The sequence below is a fragment of the Biomphalaria glabrata genome, chromosome 3 (genome assembly GCF_947242115.1).
Source record: "Biomphalaria glabrata chromosome 3, xgBioGlab47.1, whole genome shotgun sequence".
NCBI classification, from domain to species: domain Eukaryota; kingdom Metazoa; phylum Mollusca; class Gastropoda; family Planorbidae; genus Biomphalaria; species Biomphalaria glabrata.
Window position 1 is genome coordinate 4,659,160 of NC_074713.1, and position 22,111 is coordinate 4,681,270.

A 22,111-nucleotide genomic window follows, 5' to 3' on the forward strand; every position below is an offset into this window, starting at 1 on the left:
AAGACAACTTTCACCATTTTGTTCCGATGTTTCGGCAGACAGGATAGCACCACTACCATGTGACCCTCGAACCGTATTTTGAGCATCCCTGGACTAGAGTAACACGATTATCACTTATTTGGAGACACTTCAGGACAAAAGACTAAAAAAATAATAAAGTAGCAATAATCCATAAAACACAATCCTATCTTACAAATACAAAAAAACACAACTTAATAAAGTACCCAGAAAGGCACATTTCTTATTCCATAGTACTGTTTTGTACAAGTGCTCTATCCCAGTGCCATTAAAGCGCGTAATGTGTTGCCTGAACCATCCAGGAAAACCAACGACTTATAATTATACTAATTATAGTATAGTTAAAATCTCTATTTAGCATGCAATGACCAGGTTTAACACACGGATACACATAGGACATTGATCTAATTGACTTCTCTTTTGAGGTAACCTGTATTATGTAATTATATAGATATTGCGATGCTTAATAATAATAATCTTTATTTCCCATAAGGAAATTCATCTTACAACTTGTGCACTGCATCAAACAAAACATTATAATAATAGAAAACCAAAACATAGGCTACATTCACACCAGACTCATACTCATAATTTACATGCGAAAAGTTTTTATCAGATAGTTTCTATTTAATAATATTATATATATGATGCCAGGGGAACAAAAGAGTTTTTGTGTCTGTCTTTGCTATCGGTGTCTTACACGATGGATGGCCCGATTAGCCGTTTTAGCTTAAAATTAAATTAGCTTTAGAATCATTGGTCTCCATTACTATTATATTATATAATCTAGGTCTAGGCCTACGTACAGTACAATTATTTCGATTAGCCATAGTCTGACATTTTTGCATATTTAGTCTTAGTTCTTACGTTTTAATGTGTTATTGTAATTAATGGTCAATAATATTAATATATTATTATATTAAAATACATTCGATTCGATCTAGATTATAAATCTACTACTATTATTATAAATCTACTACTATTTGCTACTGTACAAGTAGTATAAGTAGGCCTATTTTAAATCCAATAATACTAGACTAGCTCTAAGAAACTTTTGTTGCATATGATTGTCTGCCTGTAATATCAGACTGACCTAGATTATTAATTCGCTAATTTTAACAGTACATCCTCTGATCTGTGGTACCATCAACTCCCCCCCCCCTCTACCAACATCCTCCCTCCTCCGCAGCTGAGGTAAGCAAACATGACTAGCCTACTATTTTTTTTTTCCAAGCCTAGCTACCCGAATGAGGCCAGACGTCAGGTGGCCTGTGTTGCTGAATGGAGCAGATGGCAAGCCCAAAAACCACAAACGAGGAGTTAGGCCTTTGTGTGTGTACGTTCTGCCTTGGACCGTGGGATCATCCAACACGGCCCTGTTATTTACAGGAAACACGAGCAGATCTTCATTTAATCATTAGAGTTTCTTGAGGAATTAAACTGACTACATTTGATGATTTGTGAGAGTTCGACATGTCAAGATTTTTCGTTGTTTTTTTTTTTTTAATTATAAATATATTATAGACTAGACTCTAGATCTAGATTATATCTAGGAAGATTTAGATATACCAATCTGACTCTAGTCACTAGTCTTTGAGTCTTGGACTTAGAGAGGTTTTAGTTTTAGAGATTCTAGTCAATAAACTATAAATGATTAATCTAAGATAGATTGTTATTGTATCTTGATCTAGTCTAGATCTAGACTTCTAGACTATTTACTAGCCAGCTAGATCTAGATCTAATAAATAAGTAGTTTATATTACTAATTTATTAGTAATTATATAGTTAAATATAGTAGTGTAGAGCTAAATATAATTTAGCCTTTCTCTTTTCCTTCACTATGATTAGATATAGCTACACATTCGACAAATGATTCAGTGCTGTAATTGTACAACAGATAGATTAGATCTAGTAACCTACAACACCCCTTTCAATAGTGGTATAGTAGGCTACTTTGTTGTGACAGAAGATTTTTTTCACATGTCTTACATGCTGCAAATGGAAGAGGATATTTCTGAAATTAATCATTCAATTGTTGGATCTGGATTGTGAGAATCTGGATTCTAATTCTAGATGATAGTAGATCTAGCCTCTAATACTATATCTATATAGATCTATATATTAGATATTATAGATCTACAGTCTAATCAGATTTTGGATTATTAAACTATTAACTATTACATTCTAAAGTCTACATGCTCATGGCAAAGGTAAGTTTATTATTCTGCTAAATCTGTAACTATAATTATATAATAATCTTTTTTAAATTAAAATTAATAAAATAAAGTAATTGGAATTTGTTCATATAGAGCCTAAGAGTATGAGTGTTAAACTTAAGATCTAATCTAGATCTCTTGGTCTATCTGCAACTGTAGTGCTCTAAATTCTAGATTTTGAGTCTAGTACTTTTATAACTTTTATAAGTATACAGCAGGGCCGGTCCTACAGATTGCAGGGCCCTATGCGAAACGGATTGCACGGGGTCCAGTCTGGGTAGGGATAAGGAAAATTTAATATAAGTGAAAATTAAGATTTTGTATTAGAAAATAAAATTGTCTTTGCATTTTATTCATACTTTACTAAGTACTAAATCACTGTCAAATTAACTTTACAAGCCATCTACAGTAGATGGTAGTTTTTCGAACAAAAGGCCAATAAACATTCAGATGTCTTTTAGATTTACTATTGACTAGCAAAATATCGCTTAAATTGTTTTTTAAGAGGTCAAAATAGATTTATATTTGTATTTATATAACAGTGACTATTAAAGTAAATCAAGTATTTGAACTTCTTGTTTTGGTTAAAATTCGGCTTATTATTACTTTTTTATTAAATGAACGCTAACAATGCAGTTTTTTTTTTATCAAGATTTGCATGAGTTTTTAGATTTTAATAATTTCAGGAGATTTTCATGACTTTTTCCTATTTTGCAATTTCAGAATTTCAGGAACCCTTTAATAAGTTAAAATGGTTTAGTTTAATAATTGACACCTGGAATTCGCACAGGGCCTTAGAAGGAAATGCAGGGCCTACAGTGGCCACATAGGTTGCGGTGGCCTAAGACCGGCCCTGTAAAAAGTATAGTATGGAGCAGTATGGACTAAGAACTTAGAGAAGAATGTGGATTCTTGTCTAAGACATATATATCACTTTTACTTGTAAACACTTGATTCTAGATCTATTATAATTTATCTTGATCTATAAAGTTTACAAATCTAAAGTTACTAGTTTGAATCTTTGTTAGTGTCCTGCAATCTTCCCTAAATATGATGTTTGGACACTGGGCTGACTGGGGCACCTAGCAGAGATTGTTTTTTGGTCAGTTGGTCATGCGGGAAGCACACCAACCTAAGCCAACCAGTTCTCTAGGTATAGACATTTTTTTTTAGGAGAGTAAGGCTGGTTGATTAGTGTTGACCTCTTGTTAGCCAATAGCTACAGAATCAGATGTGCATGGCATAACTTTTCCAGTGGACATTTACTTGTTGAAATGACTGGTACCACTATAGATTTGAACACAGGGGTGTAGCTAGGAATTTTTCATCGTTTTGGGGCCCAGGGGGCTTCACCTTTTTTTGGGGCCCCTGCATTTTGCGTAATGTTTAATTTTTAATGTAAAAAAACCACTCATTTGGGGTCCGGGGGGAATTTGCAAATTCTCATCCTCCTCCCCCCTCACCCTAGCTACGCCACTGTTTGAACATTAACATTTAATATTTTATTACAAAACTCTGTCTGCCTGTCCGTCTGGTTACAGTCTGGTAAAAAGTTTGTACGCACTATTTCTCCTACACCCAATCTCAGATCAAGCTGAAATTTTGCCAAATTATTTCTTTTACCAGATAACACAAACATCAATAATAAAAAAAAAATTAACCGATCAGTTAATTAACTATTGGTAATAAATTATTTGTTTGGTATGTCAAGCAAGGGAAAGATTGCACTTGACTGAAGTGGAGGCATAAGCTGAGTTATTCCCTTTTATAGGTCGTCGTCTGAGGCTTAGTGAACACAAACATGAAATAGATACAATAGATAACTATACAATCTTCTATGTTCATATGCTCTTCGCTAGCAGAGTGTGGTTACCGTGTTGGCTTGAGAAGCCTGAGAAGGCTTTAGCCCACAAGTTTGAATTCAGGTCGGTCACTTTAAAAAAAAAAATACATTTAAAAAACGATCACCCAGATGAGCCGTTTTTTTCTCCACCACCCCTTTCCAACTGGTCCAGACAAGTGCAGTGGCGTAGCTGGGGGGGGGGGGGTCGAAGAAAAAAAAAACGGGCCCCATATGAGTTTTAGAATTTTTTTTTTTTTTACATTAAATATTTAATATTACATCATTAACTCATGTCATGATGTCGAATATCAAAGTGCAGAGGCCCCTAAAAAGGTTAAGATCCCCCAGGCTCCCAAATGATGGCAGATCCCTAGCTACACCACTGAACCATTGATAGGATCATAGAGTATTGAGAAAGCTAAAAGCATGAAATTGCGCTAAACAAAAATAAAACAACTGGTAAAAATATTACTTCTAATCGCAAAGATTTATTATTGTTAGTCTAGATCTATTAAAAATTTAATTACATGACTAATCCAAACTAATTGATACACTTAATATAAACTTTTTTTTTTAAAGTATTTTTTTTATTTGCTTGTTACTATTTTAAATGAAGAGGGAGTCGTGTGATTTTTAAATTATAATCTTCCTTTTTTTGGACACACACTACTGGTCTCCACACTCCTTCCTTTGCAAATGTATCTTTTCGAATGGTTTCTACTGTTTTCTATGTATCTTACAACATCAGTCCTACATCTCACGCATGTAGCGTGAGTACTCTTTGATTGAATGCTGAAATGGTTATTGGGTCTTGCTGCTTATCAAGTTGCCATTTGGAGGTCTATTCAGGCGTTTTTTCTACTAAAACAATTCATATTGTTGTAGTGTGTAAGTGTGCTTGGTTTTACTTGTTTGCATAAAAGTATCACACAACCAGTGTGGCTCAACTGCTTAGATCGATTCAATGGAATGCCTCAAGTCTCGTGTGTGTTTGCGATAACACGAACTCCCACGCATTACCCGGTAGGCCAACGGTGTAACTTGCTGTGCCAGTGTCACTGTCAGACTGTGCTAGTGTCACTGTCAGACTGTGCTGTGTTACACTGTGACATCAAAAGATAATCAGAGTGTGTGTGTAGTATTATTTATTCTTGCGGTTTGGGGTAGAGAATAACAGTACTTATATCTCATTCAGCCACTATTTAATACAACAGTTATTGTAGTGGCTTAACTCCCTTTGTTTGCCTATGTTCCGGTGTATATATGTGCGTGTGTTTACTTATTAAGCTGACAGTATCCTGCCCCTTTAAATCTATTATTAGTTAGATGATGGACATGTGCAATAGTTTCATAGGTTGACTTAGACGTTTCAGACGTATCTTCAGCAATGAAGAATATATTATAGAAGCCTTTCCCAAGACGGCAGAGAATGACGGCGTGCAGGGTTTGAACTTGGGTTTATCGCGGCTTTTCTTTCTTGTTCCTCATGTCAGTTTTGTCCCGAGGCACTTCACCCCCCGCCCCATGCTTTATTGAGTCATCTGTTCATTTGGGGCCGTGGTGGCTAAGTGGTCAAGCACTTGGTTTTCGAACCGAGAGTTTTCGGGTTCGAATCTCGGTGAAGACTGGGATATTGAATTTCGAGATTTTTAGGAAGCCCCTGAGTCCACCCAACTCTAATGTAACCTTACATTATTTTGGGGAAAAATAAAGGCGGTTGGTCGTTGTGCTGGCCATCTGACACCCTCGTTAACTGTGGGCTGTTTCATCATCTGCACCATTGACAGTTCTTAAGATTTTGAATTTCGGGATTTTTAGGACTTCCCCCTGAGTCCACCAAGTCAAATGGTTACCTGGAAGTAGTTGGGGAAAAGTGAAATCGATGAATCGTTGTGCTGACCACACTGACACCCCCGTTAACCCTAACGTCGTCCGCCATATAGATCGCAAGGTCTTTAAGAGGTACTTCTCTTTTTTCGACGTTATTCAAGTTGTAGTGTAACGGCTCAGTTTTACATTTTTTAAAATTTATATTTTATGCTAAATAGTTTAACCCTAAATTATTAGAATTGAATTTTTGACTAAAGGGGCTGTATGCTTTAATGATGATATTCATATATCGTTTCATCATCTCATCTCTGCCTGTGGTCCCTTCTGGGGCATAGGCCACCAACCAGCTTCTTCCAGGCGTCTCGGTTCTGGGCGAGTCTCTCAAAATGTCCCCTGCTTCAATGAGGATTGAAACGAATACAGATTACTAATTATCACTAATTGAATGTTTAGAACTAGCCCACTTCAAATCGACATTTTTATTTGTGTGGCTAGGGTAGTTATTGTTGAAAAGCCTGATAGTGGTAATAAGTCTTACAAGTGGCGGACATAATAATTTTGTATCATCATCAGGGTGTAATATTTTTCACTAACTTGTACGTTGTTTATAAGCTTGAAGCTCCGAGGAGCGAAACTACAACACTGTGTGGGATGTGCCTCATAAGCAACTGGCTGCTTATCAAGAAGGCTCGGGTTCGAATCCCGAATCTGAATTGTTTTGCGAACGCCTGAAGGTAGAACGGAAACATTCTCCAAGCTACCGCCCCCCCCCCCAAACAGGTCCACAAAAGAGATAGGACCAGAGCGCAGTGAGAATGCTGTAGTATGAAGATGCGCTAAACCCTGGCTACTGTCAATACTGAAGGGCTTAATATTATTGTTACCGTATTTGGATTTGGGGCGGGAAAGGGATGGATGGCAGTTGTTTAAGAACGCATTACGTTTTTTTTTTAGAATCATTCCATGTGGCAACTATTTATATTTATTTTTGGACCCGTCCACTGGACTTTCCTTTGATTTCACAGTTTGTACCAATGATCACCGGCACTGCTACTTCTTGAGATGACTGACACCCCCTTCCCTCCCCTATCCTGGATCTTGACACTAGCAGCTCTGAACTTTGACTAAGAGGTGCTTTAACCCCGGATGTTGTTGCAATTTATTATTCACAACCATCCTCAATTAGGCAGAAGATTCCCAACCTTTTTATTATTATTATTCTAACTTTATTTCGAGTTTTCAAGTAATTGTGTAGCCCATGACATGTTCGAAACTGCCGAATATTAAAAAAAATCCTAGTTCCTTCCTCAACCCAGGCTTTTAGCGATGCATTCTGACATACTCTTAGGACTTTAGGTTTTTGGGTATGAACTATGAGTCAGAGGAGAGAATTCCATGCTGGAGGACACCCTTGTAAACCATCAAAGGCTTGAGATGGAAAAAAATTTAAAAAAAATATCCGCATCATTTTTTCTTTTATAATGAAGAAAAAAGGACAAGCCTTAGAAAAGACACTTGCTTTGAGGATGCCCGTTCTCAATTAGTCTGTTCAGATTCTTCTTGTAACACTTGCACACAACGAACACTTAAAACACACGCAAAACGAATACTATCAAAATATTAGATTTTCTTGTAGAGTAAATATTATCTTGCAATGATTTCACCAGTCAACACCAGAAGGGTTTCATGCCTTCTTTCTTTTTTTTAACACCCTACACCTGCAATTTAACACAAAGTCTTTCATTTGCAATTATGTACTTTCCACTATAGAAACATTTCCATCATTATAAGTATTTAAGTGGTGAAAATATGTCCATCATTATAAGTATCTAACTGGTGAAAAATATGGGTTTTTGGCGTAAGATGTCCTGAAATGGTAGTTCTATCATATTGCTATTTTTTTTTAAACCTGGTAACCACGAAAGTGTTTGAATGAGGTTTGCTTTATTGGTTATCTTCGTGGTACCGGTACTGTATTCATTTCTACTCTCTCTTTACTAATGCCTGATTTATCGGCGGAGATGCTTAGTGATAGGGGATTGGAATTTGTTTTTTTATTGTTGAGTTACCATGGGGTTTCATCCTGGCCATCATGCGGTTACATCCTATTCACGCTTGCTTTTCTCAACTTTGTATAGTCTACTATATCTACCGGTAATATGGTTTCCCCTATATGCATATTAGAGGTTTTAATTTCTGGCGGTAAAAATAAACTTAGTTTGGTGTATCCGGTGTACGGTATGAAGGAATTGTCAACAAGCTATTTTTTTTTTTTAATTCTAAAGCACTGCAGAATCAGTGTTTCTAAGCGATTCATTTTCTGGCTCATTGATTTTTAGTTGACATCATTTGAAGTTCAATTTAGCACCCCTGGTATTGTTTGTAGTTTTTTAAATTTCCCTTTCAGACCTTGTCACCTATGGGGCAGATGAAGTAAATGTCATCTGTTTCTGTGGCCCACGGGTAAAAAGGCTTTCATATGTGGCTAGCATAACTACCAACCGTCTTAACCTTACCTCATTAATGTCAGGTACCCAAAAGAGCTGGGTAGACTCAGAGGCGCCCTAAAGGTGCCGAAAGTAAAAATCACAGTCTTTGCCAGGATTGAAACCTGGGACCTCTCGGTTTGGACACCAGGCGCTTTACTATTCACCTCCTGGCATTGTTTAGAATAGAATCTAAAAAATCCCCAATAAAAACAATTTTGGTTAAAAAAAAAACGTGTTCTATAGCTTGAGAAACCCACTTGATTTGGTTAGGTCCCTAAGTTAGCCCCGACCTTTTTTCTTATATCTGAAGAAGGCTAGATCTCTCTAGACTATCTAGTCATTCTAGTGCCACAGGCCACATTTTGTTTAGTTCTTATGTATTGAAGCCATTATTGTTGAAAAAACATCATCTCTACGCGTGTTTATTGTGCGAGGGCGGGCCGGACCGAGCATTGTATACTTAATCCAAAGTGAGGCCGGTATTTGGATTTGTTTAGATTCTCCTGGATGTATCTGCTTATTTACTTGCACGTGCTGCGTAATCTGCACCTAGCGCGACACAAAATTGCGCGTGTATCTGCCACACACATCCTGTTTGTATATATGGAAAACAAGAACAGCGTAACCTTTCAAACTCTCTCTCTCTCTCTCCCTCTCCCCGCAGTGTCGTTTTTATTTTAATGCTAAAGGAAAAATGTTGATCATTCAAAAATAAACACAAATTAGGTAATGAAATACAAAATGACATGGTTGGGCTTGTGACATGGTTGGGCTTGTGACATGGTTGGGCTTGAGACATGGGTGGGCTTGAGACATGGTTGGGGTTGTAACATGGGTGGGCTTGTAACATGGTTGGGCTTGAGACATGGTTGGGCTTGTGACATAGGTGGGTTTGAGACATGGTTGGGCTTGTGACATGGTTGGGATTATGACATGACATGGTTGGGCTTGTAAAATGACGTGATTGAGATTGTGACATGACATGATTGGGTTTGTGAAATGACATGATTGGGCTTATGACATGACAAGTTTGGGTTTTTACAGCTAAAGAACAACAATTCGACTTACTCTATACTCTATAGAGTTGTATGCATAGCATCGAGCTTTTTTTTTTTTTTTAGTATTATTGATGAATGGTGATCATCGTATTGATAACACTATACACACACACACACACACACACACACACGCACACACACACACACACACACACATACACACATACATACATACATACATATATATATATATATATATATATATATATATATATATATATATATATATATATATATATATATATATATATATATATATATATATATATATATATATATATATATATACATACACACATACATACATACATACATACATACATACATACATACATACATACATACATACATACATACATACATACATACATACATACATACATACATACATACATACATACATACATACATACATACATACATACATACATATATATATAATCAGATAAAAACTTAACCCATTAGTTGCTAATTAGTTTTGCATTGCTCCATAATTTAGGTTTGGCGCGTGATTTAGTTTATAGGAGCATATACAAAACTAAGGATAGCACTCTACTTTGAGGTTCAGTTCAGTGCACTGTCTTGTTGAAGACCTTCTGTTATAATAGAATTACGTAACACTTCTTGCTGTACTATCGATTCAGAAATCTCCAAGAACTACTAACCAAATAGTTTTTTAAAAGACTAAAAATAAAGTAGCAATAATACATAAAGATTGAACCATAATTTACAAATTAAAAAAAAACCCACCATCACATCCTGTAATAAAATACTCTGAAAGACACAGTTAAAAGCTCATTTCCTATTCTATATGATATGATGATTCGTACAATTGCTTCTTTTTTCTATAGGACCATTAGAACAAACAAAAAAAAAACGGTTTGTCAGAATCTGCCAGGAAAATCAATGTCTTATCACATGTTGAGTCTCTAATCAACATGCCTGACTAGATTAATACACATATACGTGTTGGACGCAGTTATTTTCTCTTTTGAAGGAACTCCTGTAATTTATCAAAAGAAGAACGGCTCAGAATCTTATATCATGCCAGTTTAAATTTGTCTAGGTTTTAACTTCGATGTTTAGTACGATTTGAAATAGTATCAATTTTACATTGGTTTCTTTATCGTTACAAAAAAAAAAAAGCTTTATTTGATTTTTTTAAATAGAAAATTTTGATAGGATTGCAGTGCACATTTTTAGACTAGTCCGGTTACCCCAGACGCACTAGTACCAAATTTTGTGGCGAGTGAACTAACTGTAGTAAATAAATACCTACCCACTGGCTACTTACTTCTCTACTGTGAACTCAATAGTGAAACATCACCCTGTAGTTGGTGATTATGTGTCTTCGTTACAGATCAAAGAGTAAAGAGACATTTAAAAGGCATTGGGGTCTAGAAAACAACTCGCTCACGTCACCGGTTTGTACAGGTGTTGCTCACTGGGCGCAGTGAAGAGTTCCACACTATCGATTCTCTAACTCTAAAAGGTGTAAGACAAAATCACATTTTGAAATAGTTAACTTTTTTGAAAGAAATGCAATAGATCAACTTTTGTTTCATCTGTTTTTTTAGGGCGCCACGTATCCGCTGTCACCCCTTCACCTTTTAGTAAAATAAGCAGTTTGTCCGGGTGTAAACTACACCAGCAGTCCAGTTTCTTGACTAGGTTGACAGAAGCAGCTTGAGAAGCATGCAAGATCTTTGCCTCAACTGGCATTCTCCATCAACTCTAAAAAAAAAACAGAAATAAAACAGCTTAGGTTAATATTTCAATGCACATTGGCATTGCATTTTACATACGGAGCATAAACACATGAAGACATTTGTGTGTGGGTGGCGACAAGTCATGGGCGTGTCTAAAGTGTTTTGGGGGGATTAATTCTCCATTGTCCTGCAGATTGTATCAACATTCCTTATAAATATGCCCCGCAGGCTACAGCTTACGCTGATACAGATTCCAGTTAGAACATGCAGTAACCCCAGTGGATGTTTCGATAAGTGTTGCGATGTCTTTTTATGAGGGATGCATGTCACCGCACAGCCATCGAGAGATTAACACCACGGTTGCTTAGCCACAGAGAGAATACACCACGGTTGACTTTGAATTGTTTAACCTAAACTTATGTAAAAAAAAAAAAAAAAGTGTTTGCAAACAGGATGACAGACACTTCAAGATGTTGATTGTGTCTCTAAGTTTTCTCCACTAGGAACACCTACTACCCAGTAACTGTGAAGTAAACTTTGGTCCTCATTTGTTCCTCCGTGGTTCATTCTGTCCCTCGTGTTCTGGTAACCTCCTCTTGCATCACTCCGTACAGCTCCGTTAAACGTCTCTGTCACCACGCCTTTGTGGTTTCTGGTTTAGGACTCCCCCCCCCCACACACACACTTTCTAACCACAAAGCGCTGGTTTACTTTATGGGGATGGGCAGAAGAGTTTATAACCACAGAAACGGAGTCAGGATGCTTAAAAGAGTGAAAGGGCTCTATCCTCGGTCTGGTGACACGCCCAAATATAGTGGGGAATAAAGAGGGGGGGGGGTGTGCGAAGGGAAAGTGGTTAACTATAAAACTATAAATGTTTTTTTTTGTGTGTGTGTGCAAGTGACTTGTGCCTCCTAAGTCAGTTTTGTTTGAAGTCTTTACCTTTAGGTAATAGGTTTTTTTTTTGTTGTTTTTTTTCTCTCTTTGAAGCCACCTGATGACGTCTGAAGCTGATAGAGCCATTTTAATTGGCGTGATGTAGCTTAAGTGTTTGAATGAATTACAATGTATTTGAACTTGTTTAAAGGAATTAACAACAGAAGACGTAGGAAGAGTTATCCATCTTTCTATCCATCTTTGACACCTCGGAATCTATGTTACATTACTCACACTATTTTCTTAATCTCTTTAAAGGTTTCTGATTGCATTTTAAAAAATAACTCTTGAATTTATCAAACTAAAATTTAGTTTACCGCTGGTCCTATAATAAATTGTAATCCTTTTAACATCAACACTAAAATAAAATGTAAACAACACAGTCGGTTAGTTCTTTGTCTCCAATCAGACACATCTAGTTTTTCTTTAAATAAAATGTAAACAACACAGTCGGTTAGTTCTTTGTCTCTAATCAGACACATCTAGTTTCTCTTTAAATAAAATGTAAACAACACAGTCGGTTAGTTCTTTGTCTCTAATCAGACACATCTAGTTTCTCTTTAAATAAAATGTAAACAACACAGTCGGTTAGTTCTTTGTCTCTAATCAGACACATCTAGTTTCTCTTTAAATAAAATGTAAACAACACAGTCGGTTAGTTCTTTGTCTCTAATCAGACACATCTAGTTTCTCTTTGCACGTACCGTATGCACTATTTATACATATTCTATTTTTACAATATCTTAACGTCTGTATAATAATGAAAATGTCTGACAGTGACATATGTTAAGTGGAAACTGCAATCTACAGACTTTGCTCAGTCTCTTACTGTCTTGATTTTGACGGCCCATGTAGTCAAAGAAGCCTGCTCGTCAGTCATTTCTCGTCTGCAATTGAAGGGGGTGGGTTTCAAAAGAGTGCTTCTGTTCAGTTGGAACTGTAAATCTTTGTCAGCAAAATCAAGCCGGAATTTGTTAACAGATAATGCATTGTTTTTTCCCGGATGTATTATGTACTATTAGGTACTAATGGTTATTTTTATTTTGAAAAGCTGTGTACATTTTTATAAAAGGAGGGTTATGAGATATTGTTTTGATTTATTTAAAAGTATTAAGGCGCAGTGGCCGCTTAACGTCGCCAACCGTTCTGTGTACGTGTAGAAAATCATTAGGGCCGTATTCAGGCAGGCGACATGAAGGACCTTGTACATTGGATGGGGATTATCGCCGGCAGTTAAGCTTGAGATATATATTTTGTATGGGGGAAGATTGGAGGATAGTTTTGTTGTTCAAGGTTGCCGAGATCCACACATGAAGGTCTCCTGGGACTTTTGGCGAACACAAAATTACATTTAGTTCTAAACTACAACAGCAGGTCAGAAGAGGTACTGCAATCTGTGCAATCTATCTCCCTCTTCGTTTCGATAAAAAATATCGAATTCTTCCACTTTGACCTAAATTGTTTTACCAAAAGCCGACCCATAGGAGCCGCCTATGAGTCTGTGTGAAAATGCAAGCTGTCTTTTTTTTTTTGTTTTAAATATATGTTTTTTAGTTTATTCTTATTATTTCGCTATTCTCTGTTTTCAAATCTACAATGTTCAAGCCTTAGGACTTTAGTGTTAACTCTTTCTCTCCGAATTGACGATGCCAACGTTGATTTGATCCCCATTAACTCTTTCTCTCCTAACTGACGATACCAACGTTGATTCCACCAGAATGTGGTAAATAATTACGGAGAGAAAGAGTTAAGCTGAATTGATTTTGGATTTATAAACTTAAATTTGTTCTGTGAATAAAGAGCATGCATTCTCCTATAATTCAATACCAAATATAACATTTTCTGATAACAAGCCAAAAAGTGATTGAAGTTTAATCACAAGTGGATGGTGACATACAAATGAGCAAAATAAACAATACTATCAAAAGGAGGAAAATTGTTACGGAGAGAGAGAGTCAACACATCACTTGCATACATTTTACAATGCTCAGCGTATACTAAATATACTGCCGCTTAGATCAGGTATGGACAATCTATGACACGCACGCCAGCTGTGGCGCGAATTGCAATAGCACGTCAATAAATAAATATAGGCTAGCACTAGGACACTGGGTAACAAATGCACGAACATGGAGTGACGGGGGGAAAAAAATCTCAACCCCCGCATTATATAGTAGATGGCCTTGAATGTATTGAAGCGTGAACAGCTGGGCTGGTTCGTTGTCTTGATGTAACGATGATATGCAGACTTTGCCGTAGAAAGCAGCCATGTTTCTGGTATGCGTATTCAATGATTTTTTTTCTTAAGATTTCACACAAAAGGATATTTACACGAGCGATTTAGTCTCTGCTAGTGGTAGTTTCTTATATCTTTCCACACTTTTGACTCACAGCTTTCTTTATTTAGCTGCTAAAGATTATATATTTATTTATTTAAGCTTAATGACCTGCAATATATGTGGACGGGAGTGTCTCTCTCTAAAATAGGGCTTCACAGCCATATGAAAAAGTGTTCGAGATGAACCACAGTCGTTCTACGACTGAAGGAGGAGGCCAATGACATCCATTTATATTATGATTCATATAATGCAAGTTTCGATTGGTTGAAAACTGGATTATGGACTTTACAAATCATATTCTTCATAAGACATAATGAGGTTTTATGTCTAAACAAGGGAAGTAACTGAACTTCAGGTTACTCTGCGGATATAGACTTATATATATATTATATCTAGTCTGGACATGGAGATCTTTTAACATTACAACAAATATCATGAATTTAAAAAAAAATAGAAACAGGGCGTTGTTTTGTAAAGTAGCTATACGAAGTAGAGTCTTTTTTTTCAACCCTAACCTATGTAACATATAATTAAATTTTTAGATCTAGATCTAGTAATTGAACATCAAAAATAGAGAAGAGTACTCTCGTCTCATAATTAGAATCTATTATTTTTCAATTTTTGGATAGGACCTACATAATGTAGAAAGATATAGGAAATCAATCTATTTAAATGTACATAAGATGATTAAAATCAACAGACATGAATTATTTCAATCTAGGATTTTCGAAATATTATCTCAATGGAAACTAACAGGAAATGGCTTTGTTTCATATATTTGCGTCAATTTATCTCTCTCTATGGCCTCCTTCAGTCGCGAAGCGACTATGGATCATCTTGGTGAGATGAATGCCTGGGCATTAGCTGTGGTCGGAACGATGTCGCCCACACATCAGTTCCCCCCTCTCCACGCAGCTGATGTATCCTTTGGCGTCAATTTATAGTTCTGTGATTAATCTAAAGAAAATACGATAAATTATTTTGCATTATTTCTAAACTTTGAAAACTAAAGATCATTCCTTATCCATAGACATATATATTTATTTATGTCTATGTCCTTATCTAATAAAGAAAAGATTGATTGGGGCGACTTCCCTTAGAACTTGAAAAAGAGTTACGTACATAAAAATCTAAATAGATATATATATATATATATATATATATATATATATATATATATATATATATATATATATATATATATATATATATATATATATATATATATATATATATTGTCACAGATTACATTATAGAATTGTTTGTACATTTCATTTTTGAAAGTAATATAAGCCCTCGACATGAGTCTCGGGATTTAATCCTCAAATTTAGACACTTGTCATTCAAGTCAGGATTTACCCAAGGGACGTAATTAGTATGTTTGAAATATATTGGTTGATTTGAATTTAAACAAAGACATTTTTGAAAAGAGTTAGCGCCAGAGAATTGGCGGTAGTAAGAAAGAAAAGCGAGTCGATAAAAATAAGGTTCTTGTAGATAGACACGTTTCTAAGAGCTCTGTTTGAAAAGCCTTTGTAATATGTTTCATGCTCATTGATTTGTAATTTGTACATAAACTGTACTTACGTTATATTTAAATAAAGTTCCAGAGTTTTGTTTTATCAAAGAATTGTCAATTGTGATTCTAGATCTTCATTTTTTATTAACTATTGAATTCAAGTAAAATCCCCGGCATCACAACACATCGTAACATCGTGCATGTTGTTACATTTGGCACTAGTGTTGTTACATTTGGCACTCTCCGACTAACAAAAGTTCATGGACAACTTTTAACGAAATTTATTCAAGATCTAGGACCAATTTCTAAACTCTTCAAAGGAACTTCATTCTTATTTAACGGAGGACAGAATTTCTGTGTTTAACAGGTCAGTTGGTTATCGATAATTCTTTTATAAAGATTTTCGTTAGAGTTACGTCTAACTCACGAAATCTATTATTATATGTAATTGGCAAAAGGAATAAGACCAATATACATAATAACTGGCATTATAAAAAAGACCAGTAAAGTAAATAACTGGCATTATAAAAAAGACCAGTAAAGTAAATAACTGGCATTATAAAAAAGACCAGTAAAGCAAATAACTGGCAATATAAAAGACCAGTAAATCAAATAACTGGCATTATAAAAAAAGACCAGTAAAGCAAATAACTGGCATTACAAAGAAGACCAGTAAATAATCATTTGAGCAGCACAAAGTAAACAGAAGACCAGATTTAACCAACTGTTAAACCAGTAAAAAGTACATCGGCTCAATAGATCTATATATTCAATCATACGACTCCAGTAACTACAAGTCTACTGTCAAGAATTTATTAGCAAATTGAGGCTTCAAGAACTTTGTCACTAGATCTATATTATTATTATATCTGAGATAAAGCCAAAATCCAGATATTGAACTTTTTGCTCCAATACAAGAAACTAACAAAAAATTAAATATGGCTTCCAGTGCTAGAACAAAACGATTCTTCGAATTAATAGAATTTGCCAAAGAAAAGCAAATTTCAAAGCCAGACCAGTGGGCAGAGAAACAAGAAGAAAAAGAATATCAAGAGCAAGAATCTGAAAAACAAAGGCAAGAATCTGAAAAACAAAGGCAAGAAGCTGAAAAACAAAGGCAAGATTCTGAAAAACGCATGCAATTAGAAGAAAAAAAATTGCAAGACGCCGAGAAACAAAGGCAAGAAGCCGAGAAACAAAGGCAACATGAAAAAGAAAAAATGGAATTCGAAAGACAAAATAAAGAAAATAAAGAAAGCATTTCAATTCAAGGTCACTCAAGTATGTTTGACAAATACAGATTAATGAACAAAATATCGGCTTTCAACGAAAACATTGACAATATGGACTCGTATCTCATAAGATTTGAAGAAATAGCTACAACATCCGGTCTACCTGAAGCACATTGGTCGAGCTCACTCCTTACCCTCTTGACTGGCAAAGCTGTCAACATTTGCTCACAACTGTCCATAAATGAACGCAGCACTTACTCTGATATCAAGGAAGCTCTACTGCGCCAATACGGAGCAACTTCAGCCAACTATAGAAAGAAATTCTATAATGAAAGGCCACAGCAAAATGATGATCCTCAAATTTTTGTAGCTAATATGTCAATGTGGTTTGATAGATGGGTATCCATGGCAAAAATAGAAGAAAGTTACCAAGCTCTTCGTCAACATATTATTATCGACAACATCACCCATGCTCACTCGGAAGATATTCAATCCTACATTATAGAGAGAAATCCTACTGATATCCAGACATTAACCAAGATCATCAGACAATATAGAGCAGCCTATCCAAACAAGTCAGTCAAACCATCTGTTGAAGAAAATTTTGTCTGCTTTGCTCAAGACAAAAATGCAAGATATAAGTCAGATGACAAAGTCAAATGCAACAAATGTCATAAACTAGGGCATTTCACATCTCAATGCCGCAGCAGAACCACAGAATGTTCATATTGCCATAAAAAGGGTCACCAAACTCATGAATGTTGGAAAAAACAGGCAGTCTCCAAAAATCAAAATTTTGATAGACCCACATCACCAACTGAAAGATACAGCAATAGAGAGCAATACAATCTCAACAAAGCACCTGGAAACAATAAACCAGATAACAACAAACCTCGCTACAGAAGTCATTCACAGGACTCCAGACCACAATATATGCCAAACAGAAGCTCATATAACAGAAGCTATTACAATGAGCACTCAACTATGACAGTCATTGCAAAGTCCAATGGTCTCAAATTTTATCCAGGCTTTGTAGGAGACAAGAAGGTGGAAGTTCTTCGTGACACCGGAAGCACGTCCACATTAGTACATGAACGCTTCGTACACGCAAACCGTTTCACAGGCAACCACGTCCAAGCCACTGCCTTCAACGGAACTGTCAGCAAGTTACCTGAGGCCATCATTTATGTTACTACACCATTCTTCAGTGGTCAAACAAAAGCATTAGTAACACCCAATCTACCAGTGGACCTAATCATTGGAAACATAGAAGGAGTTAAAGAATGCACTCCTCAAGAACTTGCTGAATGTACAAATGCCATAGAGCAAGGTCAAAAATGTTTGGCAGTAATGACAAGATCCATGTCCAGACAACAAGAACATTTGGCACCTGAACAAGTTAGCCAAAATAATCACATGGCTACCTCAGTTACTCAAGTTATGCAGAATGCAACAGAACCAGTTACTAGTCCAGTAGCCAGCAACAATCAAGAACACTCAACATGGACACTCCCAGTTACATCAAACCCATCCCTACCGGTCATAAGTCCACCTCCAATTCCCGAATGTCCATTGTTGAACTTTGAAGAACAAGACGACATGCCCAGAGTCTCTAGCAATGATACAAGAACTCTAACTGGTCAAACTGAAGTCCATCAAGACAAGTCTCATGAACCAGAAGCAGATAACAAAGAAATTTTTATTCAATCAACTTTGGCTATACCAGACAAAAGAAAAACTATGCAATCTGACTCTATCACTCATACAAGTATTCCTCATTTGAAAGAATGTGAGTCAACTAAAGAAGCCATTACAACCAAGAACATTGGAAGTCAAAGAATATTACATGAACACATGAAATCAAGATATTTTGCTCAAGGAGATCAAGTCAATTTACTGTTACCAGATTTCAGTAACAAACTGTTTTACAAATGGCAAGGTCCATTTACCATCACCAGAAAGATTTCCAACCTGCTTTATGAAATCAATGTCAACAAGTCAACCAAAGTATTTCATGTTCATATGTTTGAACATTACCATGAAACAGATAATGAAGACATCAAAGCAGAAGTTGAACATTTTACAAGCTTAGCAACTATTCCTGAGGAAGAAGAAACATCATCAACACCCATTCCTGAGATAGATGTTTCATTACCAGCATCAAATCAAATTGACATTCCAAAGGTCATCACTTTGGATGATATGTCATCAAATCAATTTGACATTCCCAAGGTCATCACTCTGGATGACATAGCACTACAGCAAGTGAAGGACACTAAAGTGTTTACAGACCATGCAGATTTCTTTACCAGTGTTTCTGAGACATTTCCAGTACTGCATTTTGAAAGAAACTCAGAAAGCAATAACATTGACAACACCAAGTTTCATCCTCCGTCCACTCAAGGGGCAACTTTTCTTCAGAAAGGAACAAATGAACTTCTTCAACATTGCTGTATCGACCGATTGAACTCAGACATGTTCAGTCATTGCTCTATTGAACATTCTAATGCAGGGCATTCTGATACCATTGTTCTACAGCGTCAAAGTTCATCAACCAGAAAATTGAGTTTTGGTTTCGGACAGTTCTTATTTTCACCAAACTCAAACGTGGTTCAATCAGACATTATCTGTGAGATCATTATGACATGGAGACAACAGCTTCATAAACTGAAAGACCTTTTCTTCAAGTTTAGAAAACGCACATGCACATCCATGTCGGCAATTCAGAAGGGTTCCGAACTTTACATTTCTACTCTACATATGTACTATAGCATATTTAGTGTCACTTGATCCATTATCATTCATACTCGTCAAGGAAGAACAGTATTCAGTTGTACTTAATCAATTAATTTGTCTACTCATTTTTTCCACAGGAGTTCTATATCAGATGTTGTATTTATTTCAGCACCAAGCAACCCACTGAGGAAAGTCACTCATTCAAGATACTTTGTTTATTATGTTTCAGCATCTTTGCATATGACATGCATCAGACATCTTAATTTTTAAATCATGTGCATTTTATTTCAGGTATTTTATTTCAGGTCGTATATTATTGCATATATCCTATTATAATAGTACAGATACATGACATATAATTGGAATTTTTCATTGCTTCACACATATTGAGATTTATTTCACATTGAGTATTATTTTTTCAGAAGATTGTCATGTATACATCATTTTTTTTCTATGTCAATTTTTCATATGCAATATATTTCTCCATGTACACATTTTCACATTAGTACTAACCAAATGAGTTATAATGTCATATTTTAATATTATCATGAAGCACCATGAAGAGAAATAACTTATTCAATTCAAGATTCAATTTATCCAAGAATTATGCTTTGTACAACTTTTGATATTGTTCATGACAAGCATTGTCTCATTTTCATAACCACTTGAATAGTGAGACAGGTATTCAAAGTCATCAATAATTTTATTCTCTGCATTTACATTTTTTTATTATTGTTGTTATCTCCAAGTTGACTTTATTTTGTCATATGTTACCTCAACAATTTTTCTATAATTTCATGTATGGTATTTTGTGTATATTTAAATAATTTTAATACATATGAGCATTTCTATTACCATACAAATGCTAAATGGAGGGGAGGGGTAATATGTCACAGATTACATTATAGAATTGTTTGTACATTTCATTTTTGAAAGTAATATAAGCCCTCGACATGAGTCTCGGGATTTAATCCTCAAATTTAGACACTTGTCATTCAAGTCAGGATTTACCCAAGGGACGTAATTAGTATGTTTGAAATATATTGGTAGATTTGAATTTAAACAAAGACATTTTTTAAAAGAGTTAGCGCCAGAGAATTGGCGGTAGTAAGAAAGAAAAGCGAGTCGATAAAAATAAGGTTCTTGTAGATAGACACGTTTCTAAGAGCTCTGTTTGAAAAGCCTTTGTAATATGTTTCATGCTCATTGATTTGTAATTTGTACATAAACTGTACTTACGTTATATTTAAATAAAGTTCCAGAGTTTTGTTTTATCAAAGAATTGTCAATTGTGATTCTAGATCTTCATTTTTTATTAACTATTGAATTCAAGTAAAATCCCCGGCATCACAACACATCGTGACATCATACCATCCGAATGTTGTGACATATATATATATATATATATATATATATATATATATATATATATATATATATATATATATATATATATATATAGGTCTGCGAATCAATCAATCGCGGATAAGAATTTGTTTCCGGTTTCCAGTCTAGATATAATATATTTAGGTCTATGTCTGAGACTATGTTAACTTGTTCAATTTGTTCAACGATGGGTCGATGACGTCATTACTTACTGTTTGAGCGAAAATACTCTCTGTACCGGAATTTCGGAAATTATTTTTTTTTTAAATCTAACTTCTCATTACATTTCAACCAACCATGAAAGTCCAAGAAATTAATATTTCGATTTTTTCTGTAACCCAAAATTAGCTATATTTCTATTCCACCCTCCCTCGCACCCTTTTTTTTAAAAAAAATCTCACCTCGCAAATACAACAGGTGATGTAGGTCTTCAGGGTGATTTAGCACCGGAAACAGTGTTGCTAAAAATATGTGTTGGAATTCTCCGTAGTTAATTAGATTAACTGTCTTTTTGAAGAAAACAAAAAGAATTTAAAACATTTTGTTTACAGTTCGTGATACAGAAGATACAAATTGCATAAGGAACAAATTTAACTTGAGAGCGAAAGTAACAAGTTTCGATTTTTATGAGAACTAGTCAGTCACTGATAAACTAAAGTGAACCAAAATTATTCTTTGGTTAGTTCCCTGTTGCCATCTTAACTAATACAAGAGATTTAGTGTTAATTAAACAAGATCACATCCAGTCATAGGACCTATTAACATATCCTGAAGCTGCTTTCAGAATATTACATTTACCT

At 35.4% G+C, this 22,111-nt stretch overlaps 2 protein-coding genes across 3 annotated transcripts in view; both read left to right on the top strand.

Annotated features, from left to right (window-relative positions):
* The first annotated feature begins 298 nt into the window (after nucleotides 1–298).
* The window catches only part of LOC106059178 (alpha-2Da adrenergic receptor-like), a 40,743-nt gene continuing 18,930 nt past the window's right edge, over nucleotides 299–22,111 (top strand). For both annotated transcript variants that reach the window (XM_056023003.1, XM_056023005.1), the window contains exons 1-3: nucleotides 299–443; nucleotides 1,253–1,478; nucleotides 1,867–2,228. The gene's annotated coding sequence lies outside the window, so the exon portion shown is untranslated. The remainder of the gene's footprint in view (nucleotides 444–1,252; nucleotides 1,479–1,866; nucleotides 2,229–22,111) is intronic.
* Nucleotides 15,925–21,279, top strand: LOC129925026 (uncharacterized). The gene is made up of 2 exons (XM_056023001.1): nucleotides 15,925–19,373; nucleotides 19,422–21,279. Exons 1-2 carry the CDS (start codon nucleotides 16,896–16,898, stop codon nucleotides 19,977–19,979), a joined length of 3,036 nt encoding a protein of 1,011 aa, XP_055878976.1. The 5' UTR covers nucleotides 15,925–16,895; the 3' UTR covers nucleotides 19,980–21,279.